Source organism: Musa acuminata, chromosome BXJ2-3, assembly GCF_036884655.1.
Source record: "Musa acuminata AAA Group cultivar baxijiao chromosome BXJ2-3, Cavendish_Baxijiao_AAA, whole genome shotgun sequence".
Lineage (NCBI taxonomy): Eukaryota > Viridiplantae > Streptophyta > Magnoliopsida > Zingiberales > Musaceae > Musa > Musa acuminata.
In genome coordinates this window covers 33,596,920-33,613,744 of record NC_088340.1, presented here as the reverse complement: position 1 = coordinate 33,613,744, position 16,825 = coordinate 33,596,920, and the positions used below count along the sequence as shown (strand labels likewise).

Here is a 16,825-nt window from a genome sequence, read left to right as displayed (position 1 = left end):
GACCAAATGACTATTAATGAGTTAATATATTCTTTGTAAGCATATGAATATTTATCAATAAAAAAATCAAATACTATGGAATAAGTTCAAAACTCACTTTGAAAGAAAAAAATGAAAGCTCATGATCGTGGTTGTGGAAAAGGCCGAGGATGTGAAAGAGGCTATGGTCATCATAGAGGATATAATTAAGGATAAAGAGGAAGAAATAATAAAAACGATCAAAATCAAAAATAAAAATAAGAAAGAGGAGATATATGAGGCGAAAGGTATAATTATTCCAAAGTGAATGCGATTATTACAAAAAAAAAATGATCATTACTCTTGTGAATGCTATTATAACAGAAACAATTAAGTTGAAAAGAAGAAAGAAGATTCTTTTTTCTTACTAGCCCGTAAAGAAGAAAATATCATCATACAAATCAAGTGGAACTTGGACACTAGAGCTAGTAAACATATGTGTGATTATTTTATAAGTTTTTACTATTGTTAATCAACTAAGAAGAAATAATGAGAATCTAGAAAATATATGTATAATCAAAAAAGCACTTTAATCACTACATAAAAAGTTTAGGTTACTCATAAAATTTAGACCAAATGACTATTAATGAGTTAATAGATTATTAGGAAGCATATGTATATTTAATCAATAAAAAAAATTGCCATTGAATAAGTTCAAAGCTCATTTTGAAAAAAAAAATTGAAAGCGCAAGTGATCGTGATTGTGGAAAAAGCCAAGGATGTGAAAGAGGCTATGGTCATCATAGAGGATATGATTAAGGAGAAAGAGGAATAAATAATAAAAAAAATCAAAATCCAAAAAAAAAAGAGAAAGAGTAGATATAAGAGGCGAAATGTATAATTATTACAAAGTTGAATGTGATTATTTTTTTAAAAAAATGATCATTACTCTTGTGAATACTATTATAACAAAAATAATTAAGTTGAAAAGAAGAAAGAAGATTTTTTTTTTCTTTCTAGCCCATAAAAAAGAAAATATTATCATACAAATCAAGTGGAACTTGGACACTAGAGTTAGTACACATATGCGTGATTATTTTATAAGGTTTTACAATTGTTAATCAACTTAGAAGAAATAATGAGAATCTAAAAAATATATGTATGATCAAAAATGTACTTTAATCACTACATGAAAAGTTTAGGTTACTCAAAGAATTTAGACCAAATGACTATTAATGAGTTAATAGATTCTTTGTAAGCATATGAATATTTAATAAATAAAAAAAATCAAATTCTATGGAATAAGTTCAAAGCTCACTTTGAAAGAAAAAAATGAAAGCTCAAGTGATCGTGGTTGTGGAAAAGGCCGAGGATGTGAAAGAGGCTATGGTCATCATAGAGGATATGATTAAGGAGAAAGAGGAAGAAATAATAAAAAAGATCAAAATCCAAAAAAAAAAAAAAGAGGAGATATAAGAGGTGAAAGGTATAATTATTCCAAAGTTGAATGCGATTATTACAAAAAAAAAATGATAATTACTCTTTTGAATGCTATTATAACAAAAATAATTTAGTTGAAAAAAAGAAAGAAGATTCTTTTTTCTTACTAGCCCTTAAAGAAGAAAATATAATCATACAAATCAAGCGGAACTATGACACTAGAGATAGTAAACATATGTGTGATTATTTTATAAGTTTTTATAATTGTTAATCAACTAAAAGAAATTATGAGAATCTAGAAAATATATGTATAATTAAAAAAGCACTATAATCACTACACGAAAAGTTTATGTTACTCAAAGAATTTAGACCAAATGACTATTAATGAGTTAATAGATTTTTTGTAAGCATATGAATATTTAATCTATAAAAAATCAAATGCTATGGAATAAGTTCAAAGCTCACTTTGAAAGAAAAAAATGAATGCTCAAGTGATCGTGGTTATAGAAAAGGCCGAGGATGTGAAAGAGGCTATTGTAATCAAAGAAGATATGATTAAGGAGAAAGAGGAAAAATAATAAAAAAGATCAAAATCTAATAAAAAATAAGAAAGGGGAGATATAAGAGGCGAAAGGTATAATTATTCCAAAGTTGAATGCGATTATTACAAAAAAAAAAATATTATTACTCTTGTGAATGTTATTATAACAAAAACAATTAAGTTGAAAAAAAAAAGGTTCTTTTTTCTTACTGCCCCATAAAGAAAAAAATATCATCATACAAATCAAGTGGAACTTGGACACTAGAGCTAGTAAGCATATGTGTGATTATTTTATAAGTTTTTACTATTGTTAATGAATTAAGAAGAAATTATGAGAATCTAGAAAATATATGTATGATAAAAAAAGCACTTTAATCACTAAATGGAAAGTTTAGGTTACTCAAAGAATTTAGATCAAATGACTATTAATGAGTTAATATATTCTTTGTAAGCATATAAATATTTAATCAATAAAAAATCAAATGCTATGGAATAAGTTCAAAGCTCACTTTGAAAGAAAAAAATGAAAGCTCAAGTGATCATGGTTGTGGAAAAGACCGAGGATGTGAAAGAGGCTATGGTCATCTTAGATGATATGATTAAGGAGAAAGAGGAAGAAATAATAAAAAAGATCAAAATCTAAAATAAAAATAAGAAAAAGGAGTTATAAGACGCGAAAGTTATAATTATTCCAAAGTTGAATGCGATTATTACAAAAAAAAAAATTATCATTACTCTTGTGAATGCTATTATAACAAAAACAATTAAGTTGAAAAGTAAAACAAAGTTTCTTTTTTCTTACTGGCCCGTAAAGAAGAAATTATCATCATATAAATCAAGTGGAACTTGGACACTAGAGTTAGTAAGCATATGTGTGATTATTTTATAAGTTTTTACTATTGTTAATCAACTTAGTATTAATAATAAGAATCTAGAAAATATATGTATTTTCAAAAAAGTACTTTAGTCACTACATGAAAAATTTAGGTTACTTATAGAATTTAGACCAAATGACTATTAATGAGTTAATTGATTCTTTGTAAGCATATGAATATTTAATGAATAAAAAAATCAAATGCTATGGAATAAGTTCAAAGCTCACTTTTAAAGAAAAAAATGAAAGTTCAAGTGATCGTGGTTGTGGAAAAGGCCGAGGATTTGAAAGAGGCTATGATCATCATAGAGGATATGATTAAGGAGAAAGAGGAAGAAATAATAAAAAAGATCAAAATCCAAAATAAAAATAAGAAAAAGGAGATATAAGAGGCGAAATGTATAATTATTACAAAGTTTAACGCGATTATTAAAAAAAAATGATCATTACTCTTCTGAATGCTTTTATAACAAAAACAATTAAGTTGAAAAAAAGAAAGAAGATTCTTTTTTATTACTAGCCCATAAAGAAGAAAATATCATCATACAAATCAAGTGAAACTTGGACACTAGAGCTAGTAAGCATTTGTGTGATTATTTTATAAGTTTTTACTATTGTTAATAAATTAAGAAGAAATAATGAGAATCTAGAAAATATATGTATGATCAAAAAAGCACTTTAATCCCTAAATGAAAAGTTTAGGTTACTCAAAGAATTTAGATCAAATGACTATTAATGAGTTAATATATTCTTTGTAAGCATATAAATATTTAATCAATTAAAAAATCAAATGCTATGGAATAAGTTCAAAGCTCACTTTGAAAGAAAAAAATAAAATCTCAAGTGATCGTGATTGTGGAAAAGGCCGACGATGTGAAAGAGAATATAGTCATCATAGAGGATATGATTAAGGAGAAAGAGGAAGAAATAATAAAAAAGATCAAAATCCAAAATAAAAATAAGAAAGAGGAGATATAAGAGGCGAAAGGTATAATTATTCCAAAGTTGAATGCGAATATTACAAAAAAAAAATGATCATTACTCTTGTAAATGCTATTATAACAAAAACAATTAAGTTGAAAAAAAGAAAGAAGTTTCGTTTTTCTTACTAGCCCGTAAAGAAGAAAATATCATCATACAAATCAAGTGGAACTTGGACACTAGAGCTAGTAAGCATATGTGTGATTGTTTTATATGTTTTTACTATTGTTATTTAATTAAGAAGAAATAATGAGAATCTAGAAAATATATGTATGATAAAAAAAGCACTTTAATCAATAAATAAAAAGTTTAGGTTACTCAAAGAATTTAGATCAAATAACTATTATTGAGTTAATATATTCTTTGTAAGCATATAAATATTTAATCAATAAAAAAATCAAATGCTATGGAATAAGTTCAAATCTTACTTTGAAAAAAAAAAATGAAAGTTCAAGTGATCGTGGTTGTGGAAAAGGCCGAGGATGTGAAAGAGGCTATGGTCATCATAGAGGATATGATTAAGAAGAAAGAGGAAGAAATAATAAAAAAGATCAAAATCCAAAATAAAAATAAGAAAGAGGAGATATAAGAGGTGAAAGGTATAATTATTCCAAAGTTGAATGCGATTATTACAAAAAAAAAAATATCATTACTTTTGTGAATGCTATTATAACAAAAACAATTAAGTTGAAAAGAAGAAAGAAGATTTTTTTTGTTACTGGCTCGTAAAGAAGAAAATATCATCATACAAATCATGTGGAACTTGGACACTAGAGCTAGTAAGCATATGTGTGATTATTTTTTTAAATTTTTACTATTATTAGTCAACGAAAAAGAAATAATGAGAATCTAGAAAATATATGTATAATCAAAAATGCACTTTAATCACTAATGAAAAGTTTTGGTTACTGAAAGAATTTAGATCAAATGATTATTAATCAGTTAATAGATTCTTTGTAAGTATATGAATATTTAATAAATAAAAAAATCAAATGCTATGGAATAAGTTCAAAGCTTACTTTGAAAGAAAAAAATGAAAGCTCAAGTGATCGTAGTTGTGGAAAAGACCGAGGATTTGAAAGAAGCTGTGGTCATCATAGAGGATATGATTAAGGAGAAAGAGGAAGAAATAATAAAAAAGATCAAAATCCAAAATAAAAATAAGAAAGATGAGATATAAGAGGCGATAGGTATAATTATTCTAATGTTGAATGCGCTTATTACAAAAAAAAAAAAAGATCATTACTCTTGTGAATGCTATTATAAAAAAAATAATTAAGTTGAAAAGAAGAAAGAAGATTCTTTTTTTTACTAGCCCGCAAAGAAGAAAATATCATCATACAAATCAAATGGAACTTGGACACTAGAGCTAGAAAGCATATATGTAATTAGTTTATAAGTTTTTACTATTGTTAATCAACTAAGAAGAAATAATGAGAATCTTGAAAATATTTATATGATTAAAAAAGTACTTTAATCACTACATGAAAAGTTTATGTTACTCAAAGAATTTAGACCAAATGACTATTAATGAGTTAATAGATTCTTTCTAAGCATATGAATATTTAATCAATAAAAAAAATCAAATGTTATGGAATATGTTCAAAGCTTACTTTGAAAGAAAAAAATGAAAGCTCAAGTGATCGTTGTTGTGGAAAAGGCCAAGGATGTGAAAAAGGCTATGGTCATCATAGAGGATATGATTAAGGAGAAAGAGAAAGAAATAATAAAAAAGATCAAAATCGAAAATAAAAATAAGAAAGAGGAGATATAAGAGGCGAAATGTATAATTATTCCAAAGCTGAATGCGATTATTACAAAAAAAAAATGATCAATACTCTTATGAATGCTATTATAACAAAAACAATTAAGTTGTAAAGAAGAAAGAAGATTCTTTTTTCTTACTAGCCCGTAAAGAAAAAAATATCATCATACAAATCAAGTGGAACTTGGACACTAGAGCAAGAAAGCATATGTGTGATTACAAAAATTTATTCGTAGAGTTTGATGAAACTAGGAATGGACAAATCTACTTTGGTGAGATAAAGGTAACATCTTAATATTAAGATTCAAAGATGAAAGTCATTAATTTTTTATAAATATTTATTATTTGATGATATTCATATGAAAGATAAATAATTATTTATTAAAAACAACACAAATCATTTAATTGCATAGGTGAAGATGTTAAATGATAGATTATTTACCTTAACTATTAACTATGATGTGATATAATATTTAAAGACTTATGTGAAGGACTTCTTAAAGTTGTGACACTTGAGGTTTGAACACTCACTTTATAGATGATATTGTACTTTGTACAAAAAGATAAACAAAAATTAGAGATATCTTACTTATTTTTGTTTATAGATGATATTGTCTTTACATCCTTGGTATCGAAGTGAGTAAAATAAATAATGTATGTTCATTTCACAAAAACGATATGCAAAGAAGGTTTTTTAAAGATTTAAGATGAAAAATTATAAACCAGTTGGTACACTGGTTGAATGTGATATCAAACTTTTAAGACAGAATGATGGTGATATAATTAATCCAACTCATTTCAAAAGCTCAGTAAAAAGCTTGAGATACTCAACTTGTCTAAGACTGAATATTTTATATGAAATTTGATTATTAAACTGATTTATGAGAGAACTAAGATAGACACATATGAAGGCCATTAAAGAATTTTATATTATATCAAAGGTACCATAACTCATGGTTAATAATATTTATTTTCTAATAATTTTTTATTTATTGGCTATATTTAGTAGAGTTCTAGAAGATCAAAAAGGTACCATCGATTTTTTTTTTATATATAGGCGACACCATTTTGATTTTGTATTTGAAGAAACAATCCATTGTAGTGTTATATATATATATATATATATATATATATATATATATATATAGCGGAATATATAGCAATATCATCATTTTATTATCATGCTATATGCCCAACAAAACTCTTGAATAAAGTCAATTATGCATAAGATCAAGCTATAAAGATTAATGTTGATAACAAGTTATCGATTGCATTGTTCAGTAATCAAGTCTTTCAACAATTGAAACAAGAATATTGATATTCATTATCATTTTATTCGTGATCAAATTAAGGAGATGGAAGTTCCATTAGACTACAATAAATTTGGTGATCAAGTTGCATATATTTTCACCAAGTCCTTTAATTTGGAGACATTTTTTAAGATGAATAAATCATTTGGAATGTGTGATAAAAAATAAATTAAGTTTAATAGAGGGTGTTAAGAGAATTAAACTTAATTAAAAGAGAGAATTGAAATCTCTCTCATGATCACATGGAAAAAAACAATTATAACTCTAGAACTTTCTAAGAATAGAGATGTTATTCCATAATAAAGATCACTATAAAAAAAAAGGTTATGAAAATAATAAATTAATAATAAATTAGATAGGTTATATATGATAAAAATATATGAATATAACCTTAACAATTGAGTTTTGTAACTCTCATATGTGACCCATAAATAGACAAAGTTATCTCATGCAAAAACGAGAGAGAAAAGAAAAGTATAAATACTTATAAAAAATAAAAAAAAATAATTTAAAAAATAAGAGAGAGATTCTTCCTTTCTAACTCTCTCTATCTCGTTTTTTTCTTCTCCAGTTCCAGTTGGCACATCCAAAGGCTTGTGGATCTCAGAATAAAATATACATTTTAGGCTGGAATTGGGTGTGTAGCCGTAAAGATTTTGGTGGCTTAGTAGGTCTTATGAGCCTTGCCTACTCTAAAGAGGGATACTTGAATTTGGGCCAAAGTCCTTAATGTCAAATATAGTCATCCCAATCCTTAATCTTACCCTGTCACCAGCTACTCTTTGAGCAACTTGACGGGAAATTTATGCATTAATGATGCTTCATCAATTCTCAAGAATGGGTCTAGCATTAATGTATGCATTCTTTTTGGTTTTGATGAAAGCCAACCTTTGTTGGTATTGGTAAAATGATGAATATTCAACAACTAGTTGTCTACTAAATTTTTTAAGATAATATTCTTAGGAAAATATTGATTCCAAACAAGTCTATGATCCTTAATTTGTAGATGTCTAAAACATCCTCATACAAGTAAAAAAACATAAAAACTTATGTTGGGAAAAATCACATCGATCACAGATAACATATCATATCGACAAAAAGACAACAAGCAAGTCAATAAAAAGAAACGTAGAGAGACATTCCAACCACATGCAAGAAACCTGTGAAACCCATCGGTTGATTAGATCGGTCTACAACAATGAATTCAATATCTTTCACTGATAGTCGCAATCTTCTAGCATGTGATGATGATGATGATGCTGCTTAAAAAAATGTGCTAACAGTGGACCAATAATATACAACCAAAACATCATACTTACTGTATGTAAAAGTGATGATGTATGCAGTAAATATCGTGCAGTGAATTGTCGCCAATCATTGAGTATGGTTGCACCACAGACTTCACTATCCCTAAAGAAAGTACTACGTCGCTCTCCCAATCATCCATGGAGCAGTCGTCTTCCTCACACATCACAACAAGACAAGTTCCATCTAGCTTTACAAGAAATTGCATGTATACAACTCACATATCTGATGATATATTAATCTCAGGAAACAAAATACATATAGAAAACATCACACCCTTATCATAACTCCAATTCATTCATGCGAACATTTCACCACATAAGACAAATGCCAGTTCCAGGAAACGGTACAGCCCCATGGCATCAAGAACATGGTGCAGACAAGATCATGTGACGAAGAGGCAGGCTGAGACAAGAGCATGTGGTGTGCATGCAGTTTCTCGCTGTAATAGCTGCGCCCTCCTTTAGCGCACTGATCTCCAACGTCAAGGGAGCCGCAGCAGCAGGAGGTGGAGGGCAAACTTTTCCTCTTCCTCTTATATCATATATACTCTTGTATTATTTCGTTCTATCATACACATATGTCCAAACCACGTCATGCTCGCATCAGATTCATAATGTCTCGTGTAAACAAGATCCAATAATAGGATCTACAAGGATACAAGAGTCAGCAATTAGACCCACAGGGAAGATGGTGTAGACCTAACTTGGATGCTCTGCTGTTCTTGCTAAGCAGCAGACGGTCACTTCAAGCTTCTATTTCCTAGCAATTCCATGTGGGTAGCATGGCGCAGGCATTAGTATCTTATAAGGTCGAGTAGGATACACATCTAACCTACCGTCTTATTTAAATCAAATGCAGCGTTGTGACGATACGATCAGTATATATAATGTATGCGTCAGGGACTGCGATGGACCACTCGAGCACCAACTTGCATTAGGATAGTGCGTTACGTACACGTCCCATGTGGCACACATGTCTTGCGGGGCCCGCCGGTGGGGCTTAACACGTCAGGAGAGTGAGTAGGACCACGTGGGACTGGACCCCGCTCGTCGGTACTCGAGCGAACGCGGCCACGTCGGTGGAGGTCAGCCTTCGCTACGCTGAAGCTGGACGACTCGTGCTGCGACGGCCAAATATTAGATCTAGTCCGACGGCGCATGTGTTCCACGCGAGAGAGAGAGAGAGAGAGGACGTCATGACACTGACATGGCTATTGCCCATTGTAATCATCGTCCCTCCCTCGCTGCTACAAGGACCAGCAGCTAGCTACCATGGGAGATCCACAATAATTCTGCAAGTATGATTACGTGCTGCTGATTGATTAGCTCCAGGATTTAATTGTATAATTAAGATAATGATGCATTTTTGCTGTATTTTTTCTTTAAATTGTTCTCACACTGTGGCCCCACCGTCCTTCTAGCTTGGCATTCATCGGAACTAATGGCACCCCACTGCAAGAAAGGAGCTGAAGGTGCTATATAGCAAGACAAATGGGGAAGAAAACCTGTCGATGAAATGAATGGTTGTGGGAATGATCCACATGGTTGTTGCCAAGTATTAATCATGGTGGGCAAGTCTTACATGACACTGCCACATCCATATAGTGATTGTGCTGCTGTAATGAAAGTAATTTACTTAAACTTTTGACGCTAATGATTGGCTGCTCAAGTCATCACCTCAATAATGAGCGTTCTAAATTATTGGTTTATATTATATTCACCTGTCGAGGTTCAAAAAGCAAGACTGTGATGGGTGAGGACAACAGCAGCTACGCCTGTTTAAGATAAGCACTAACGTATGGTACTGACTGGCTGCCGAGATCTAATCCTGCATGTTTTCGTGATGACATGCTACCTCTAATCATCCACTTATAATATGCTTTTACTCAACTATTTCCTCACCTACTTATCAAATAAAATAGTGTAATAACAACTTGCTTGTTTGATTTCCATTATAGGGAGGAGTTTTTTTCCCCCATATATGAGTTCATACAAGAAATTTCATTTCAGATTCACATAAAAGAAATTTTATTATAATAATTTAACATTGATAGTAAAATCTCTGATAATTGGATTATTACAACTTGTTTTGCTGCTGTGGTATAATAATGTAATTTTACATTGTTGGATAAGATAAGAGCATGTGACTATGTGAGGACAACACCGGATTCTGTTTAGTGGTACGGAGAAGCATGGCAACCAATCATGCAATCGACTGGACCGATTTAAGGCACAACTTCGCCGACGACTCGGCGGCCGAGTTTGTCCGCGACACAGCGTCTTTGTTTTCGCAGCGCAAATCAAGGACGTAATGTACCCCTCCATGTGGCATCCACTCAATCGGTCATGACGGGTGGTCCCCAGGGTCCGCGGAAGCGTTGGAATAATGTATGATTTATGTAAGGATGCAGATGAAAGATTCAATCGGTCTGTCTTCCATGCGGTTGATGGCTTTTACCACGTGGCCGGTGGGTGAGCCGGAAAGGTCTGAACGGGCAGGAAAAGCATTGGGCTTGTGTATATTTAAATGACTGGTTCGCGCACCGAAATGCTTTCTGGTGGGCCCACGAGGCGGTCGGTCGGGATCAGATCCGGGACGAGCTCAAAACGATCTACGCCGTTGGCGTGGGCCCGGAAGGCGGCTTACCGTCCTCCGCGGTGAGCGGAATGACGACCCACCCAACCTCGCACCGGCTATAAAACCCGGCCCACTGGTTCTCCTTCATTCTGCATCCACGTCAAACGGTCCAAGAAGACTCCTCGGTAGTAAGTGGAACCGGCACGGATGGCTGACTCCACGGTGAGCGTGGCGGTGAACGGCCCCAGGAAGACACGCATGCACCGCCTCATCGAGGAGGAAGGCATCGTGCTGATGCCGGGGATCTACGACGCGCTCTCTGCGGCCGTCCTCCAGAGCCTGGGCTTCCGTGCCGGCTTCGTCTCCGGCTACGCCGTCTCCGCCTCCCGCCTCGGCATGCCCGACATCGGCCTCCTCACGTATTTCCCTCTGCCGTCTTACTTTCTTTACCAGCGTGCCATTTATTTTATTTCATTCTATACTAATTTTGTTCTCTCTCTCTCTCTCTCTCTCTCTCTCTCTCTCTCTCTCTCTCTCTCTCTCTCTTCATGGTAAAATAATCAAAGGCCGCCGGAGATGGCGGACGCAGCTCGAGCTATTTGCGCTGCAGCTCCTAACGTTGCCTTCATCGTTGATGCCGGTAATATTTTCTTCTTAATTTGGTCCTCGGTAACAAAAGGTCGGCTTTTAATGTATTAGATTTCTTGCGCATCTCCAAAATTAAGAAAAAAGATAACTGAAGATCGAATGCAATTGGATAAACTAAGGGGAGTAAAAGTATGTGGGCAGAGTAAATGATTTGGTAGCCCCGACAAATTTTATTTATTTGCAATATATCTCAACTAAATTAAATTGATATTACAGACACCGGAGGTGGCAATGCTCTCAATGTCCAAAGGACTGTTCGAGATATAATTGGTACCGGTGCCGCTGGCTTGTTTCTTGAGGTACCACTACGCCCCCGCCCTGACATACATAAAATGATCATTGCCACCCCCATGCTCTGACTCGTTCCAAGTTCCAAATCTAATTTTTCTCCACCTTCATCTTGATTCCAGGATCAAGTTTGGCCGAAGAAGTGCGGTAAGAGAACATCGATCTTTTAACTCTCAGATCCTTCTGGTTTCTTTCTGCTACTATGTATACTCGAGTTGTTTTCTATGGAATCCATCCATCTCACTGGTATTTTTCTTCTCTGTTTCTCTGGCAACCAGGACATATGCAGGGTAAACAGGTACGACTGAGCTGGGAAACAGACATCAACTCTTCTTACATTATCCCACCGTATATAATATGCATTAAACTGCGCTTATGTTAGGTGATACCTGCTCATGAGCATGCCGCAAAGATAGCAGCCGCAAGAGAAGCCATTGGGGACTCTGACTTCTTTCTCATCGCTCGAACTGATGCTCGTGCAACCGCCGGTGGCCTATCTGACGCCATTGCTCGGGCTAACCTCTACATGGAGGTATCCATCGATTACTCTGTTCATGCAAATATCGATCGATCGAAGCTCCAATTCCGTCGGATTGGCTTCTCTGACGAGCATACTCTCTGCTTGACCTTGTGCAGGCAGGAGCAGATGCGTGCTTCGTGGAGGCACCGCGGAGCGACGACGAGATGAGGGAGGTCTGCAAGCGCACCAATGGTTTCAGGGCTGCCAACATGCTGGAGGGTGGGTACACCCCCCTGCACACGCCACAGGAGCTCAAGGAACTGGGATTCCACCTCATAGTGCACTCCACCACCGCCGTCTACGCGTCGGCTCGCGCGTTGATCGACGTCCTCAAAGTGATGAAGGAGGAAGGCACCAGCCGAGACCAACTCCACAAGCTGACCACCTTCGAGGAGTTCAACAGTTTGATCGGACTGAAGAAACTAAACGAGATCGGAGCCCGATACGACAAGTTCCAAGTTCCCTCCAACTGAGGCAAAGCAAAGCGTAATAATGGGGGCGAGGGCATGAGTGCGAAGCTTGGGTAAAGTATTGCGTGCGTAGTGTCGTTAAGAGTGTGTTTGTCTTAAGCTACTACTGAACCGCTGCTGTGCGGAAAATTTCCTCTCTTAGGTCTCATTTCCTACGTTGTCTTTGGGGTGTCGTAATGGTTGCGAGTGGGGTGGCTGTAGTGCCACGATTCTTTCTCTTCTCTTCTGTCGAGAAAAATGAATAAGCATAGATAAGAAAGGGATCTATCTAATCCTTTGGTAACCTAAAAAATTGGTCGACATTGTTTTGCTACCCTTTGATGAGCGAAATCCTGTTTGCAGGCTGTCTCAGCTTTGCCATATCTACGAGTTTAATGAGCAAGAAGATATTGTACCACTTTTAAGCTCACCTGTTTGAAGAATTCAGTTTTATGATAGATTTAATATGCAATTCTTTCGTATTAGATTTTTTTCGACTGAATATTTAATATGAATTTTTACTGTCAATTTAGTATAGAAAACTAGACACTTCTTCAGAAAGATTATATTGATTGAAAGATTATCTTTCAACCTCATGAGTTTTAAACATCACAACTTCAACTTATATTGATTGATCTCTCTTTTTATAAGATCATAGATGACGTTTAAAGATTTTTCCCTAACCTAATTTAATAGGACTCTTAATTAAATTAGTACTCTCAAAATATCTATCAACTAAGCAAAACCAAAGGTTAATATTCATCATCATCTATTTGTTGAATCTCGAATTTTGATGATGAAACTAATTGATAATGTTATGATCTAATATATGTTTTGAGTAACTTAGGACTATCTTTGATCAGGAGAAACAAATTGATTGAAGTAGGAGGAATCAGATGTTGGACCGAAATTGAACATGTCAGGAGATTGGACGTTGGGTAGGATTGGTTAACATGCCGGCAGAAGGACTTTGTATCATGGGTTCGGGCCGAAGGATTGGACATTGTGCCAAGGAGATCGGAAGTTACAAGAGTCAACATGCTGATCGGGCAATATGTCGAAAGATCGGACGAAGCGTCGGAAGAATCAATGACATACCGGATAATATTTGATTCGTGCTTTGTAATAATTTGTCTAGATCGAGTTAGTTTAGGTCTAATTGAGTCGGCATTAAGGTGAAATAATGTCAAATCAATTAGAGACCAATTGGACCTTCATTTGGACTGATTTGGGCTCATTGGGAGGCCCATTCAGTGACCCAAAAGTTAGGTCAAGTGGTGGCACCGTCAGGTAATGGAATGGCTTGTGAGTTGAAAAATAAAAAAAACATAGTCTCCGAGACTGTCAGGCGGTAGTATCACCCATACACAGTCTTTAGGTGGTGGTACCGCTTAGTGTCAGTGTGTCAAGTGGTGATACCGCCCAGTGTCAAACTGGTAAGCGATGGTACCACCAGTACCCCGAAAACCCGAGGATTTAAATTTTAGCTCCAAGTTTTGAAGTCATTTGGGATCTATAAATACTCCACAAATTTCTGCTTAGAATATATACGTAAAGAGAGCAAAAACTTTGTGATTCCAAGGTTGTAAAATTCTTTTAAGTATAGAGTCCCTCCTCCAAGAGTTTAATGATAGTCCTAAGGGAGGTGTGTGAGAAAACACTTATAAGAGATGGGCGTAAAGGTTCTCTCCTGAACCTGTGAAAAGGAGAAAGAGTATAAGAGTAGTTGATCTTCACCTAATAAAAAGAAGATCAATAGTAGAAGCCGATAGCCTTAAGTGAAAAGGAATCAGGAGTGGATGTAGGTCACGACGACCGAACCACTATAAATTTGATAAGACCCTAAAGTCTTATCGTAAAAAAGAAAAGAGAATGGGATGATCACTTCGAGGGGATCGACCTCCTTGATCGCTTCGAGGGGATCGGCCCTCCTTGATCGCTTCGAGGGGATCAGCCTCCTAGGGTTTGTCAAAAGACAGAATAGTATTTTTCGTAGATAACTGAAAAGAAACAGTTACATCCCTATTTATAGAGTTTCACCCAGAGTCCATCAGGACTTGAACTCTAATAATAAATAAATATTAAATAAATCTCTACTTGACTCTAACTGAACCAAACCGACTCAATAAATAATTGGACTAAACATACTCAATAAACATTATTCAAAAGCTCATAAAAAGCGTCCTAACAAAATCGATTTGTATTTCTATTTTGCTATTTATCTTTATTATAAACTGGTTTACTTCCTCGTTACTTTAGCTGCACACTCTTACGAATATTTTCAAAGTTAAACAATCCTTGATATGACTTTTGTTAGGATCGAGTGCAATGGATAAATCACGTTGGTTCTAAAATTTTCGTACGATGAAAAACCGTTTCGACAAAGCCCATATAGGAAATACTTAACTTTGAAAGTGTATTCATAAGTATAGTGGAAGTAAAGCAAGTAAAGTAGTTTGCAGTGAAGATAAATAGGAAGAATAATAATGCAAACTAAGTTTTATAGTGGTTCGGTCATCGTGACCTACATCCACTCTCGATTCCTCTTCCGTCAAGACTACCGGCATCCACTAACGATATTCCTTCAATGGGTAAAGATCAAGTACCCTCTTATAACTCTATTCTCCTTTTGATAGGTTTATAAGAGAACCTTTGTACCTCTCCTTTAGACATAGACCTCTCTTCTCTCTTTAGAAGAACTTTCTAAATACTAGGAAGAAGGGACTCTACTCTTTAAGAGAGATTATAATTTTTACTCAAGGATTCTTTCCCTATTTTTAACTCACTTTCTTGCTTTACCAAGCAGAAAAGAGTGGGGTATTTATAGGCCTCAAATGGATTTAAATTTGGAGCTTAGAATTTAAATCCTTAAGATTTCGGGATACGAGCGATACCACCGCCTGCAACTTGACACTGAGTGGTACCACCACCCAATCTGGTGGTACCATCACTTGATAGCCTCGAAAATCAAGTTTTTCGAGTTTTCCAACTCATAAGTGGTTCCACCGCTTGACCCAACTTTTGGGTCACTGAATGGACCTCCTAATGAGCCCAAATCAATCTCATTTAAGGCCCAATTGACCCCTAATTGAGTTAGCATGATTACATCAAAAGCTAACTCAATTAGTCCCCTAAACTACTTCGATCTTAAACAAATGATTACAAAGCATGAATTCTTTATCCGGCATGTCATTGGTTCATCTGACGCTCGTTCGATCCTTCAGCGCATCGTCCTCTCCTTTGGCGTATTACCCAATCGACATGTTGACTCCTGTAACTTCCAATCTCCTCGGGGTAATGTTCGATCCTTCGGCCTGATGCCCGAATTCATGGCATGAGCCTTCTGCTGACACGTCGACCGATCCTTTGGCCCGACGTTCAATCTTCCGACATGTTCACTCCAGCCCAATGTTTGATTCCTCACACTTTAATCAATTTACCTCTCCTTGATTAAAGCTAGTCCTGCATTACTCAAAACGTAGATTAGATGACTAATACATCAATGTTAGAATCAAGAGGGGGGGGGGGGGGAAAGGAATTAGTGCAGCGGACAAATCATTGATTTCAGAAAATGTTCATTTCGATTAAATCCATTTCAGAAAGATATTAGACTTGAAAGAGCTCGTAAAAGTGTAAAGAGAAAATTAAGGAAGTTTGTAGTAATGTAAATTGCTCAAATAAAATGTAAATCAGAATTTAGAGTGGTTCGGTCATTGTGCCCTACATCCACTTACGATTCCTCCTCCGTCAAGGTCACTGGTGTCCACTGATGACCTTCCTTCAACAGGGGAAGACCAACCATCTTTTACAGCTCTTTCTCCTTTTACCAAGTTTAGGAGAAAACCTTTAAAAGTCTCACTCATCTTTCTTGAATGGTTACAAAGATAAGAGAGGGAGGAGGAGAACCCTTCTCACTTTTACTTTAACACTTTTGATTATACTTTATTACTCTTTCATGCAGAAAAGGGTGGGATATTTATAGGCCCCAATGGCTTCTAAATTAGAGCAAAAAAGTATCATTTCCTCAGATTTCAGGGTACTAGCGGTACCACTGCCATTATTAGGTGGTACTACCGCTTGCAGATTGACACTAGGCAGTATGATCGCCTAACAGAGCTCGGAGACTGAGCTTTGGCAGTACCACCATCTGACAGGGGTGGTATCAC

General features: G+C 34.9%; 1 protein-coding gene across 1 annotated transcript; it reads left to right on the top strand.

Moving 5' to 3' along the window:
- The first annotated feature begins 10,895 nt into the window (after positions 1 to 10,895).
- Positions 10,896 to 13,077, top strand: LOC135607792 (carboxyvinyl-carboxyphosphonate phosphorylmutase, chloroplastic-like). The gene is made up of 7 exons (XM_065099879.1): positions 10,896 to 11,173; positions 11,321 to 11,394; positions 11,619 to 11,701; positions 11,813 to 11,837; positions 11,969 to 11,988; positions 12,073 to 12,222; positions 12,327 to 13,077. Exons 1-7 carry the CDS (start codon positions 10,962 to 10,964, stop codon positions 12,681 to 12,683), a joined length of 921 nt encoding a protein of 306 aa, XP_064955951.1. The 5' UTR covers positions 10,896 to 10,961; the 3' UTR covers positions 12,684 to 13,077.
- The last annotated feature ends 3,748 nt before the right edge of the window (positions 13,078 to 16,825 follow it).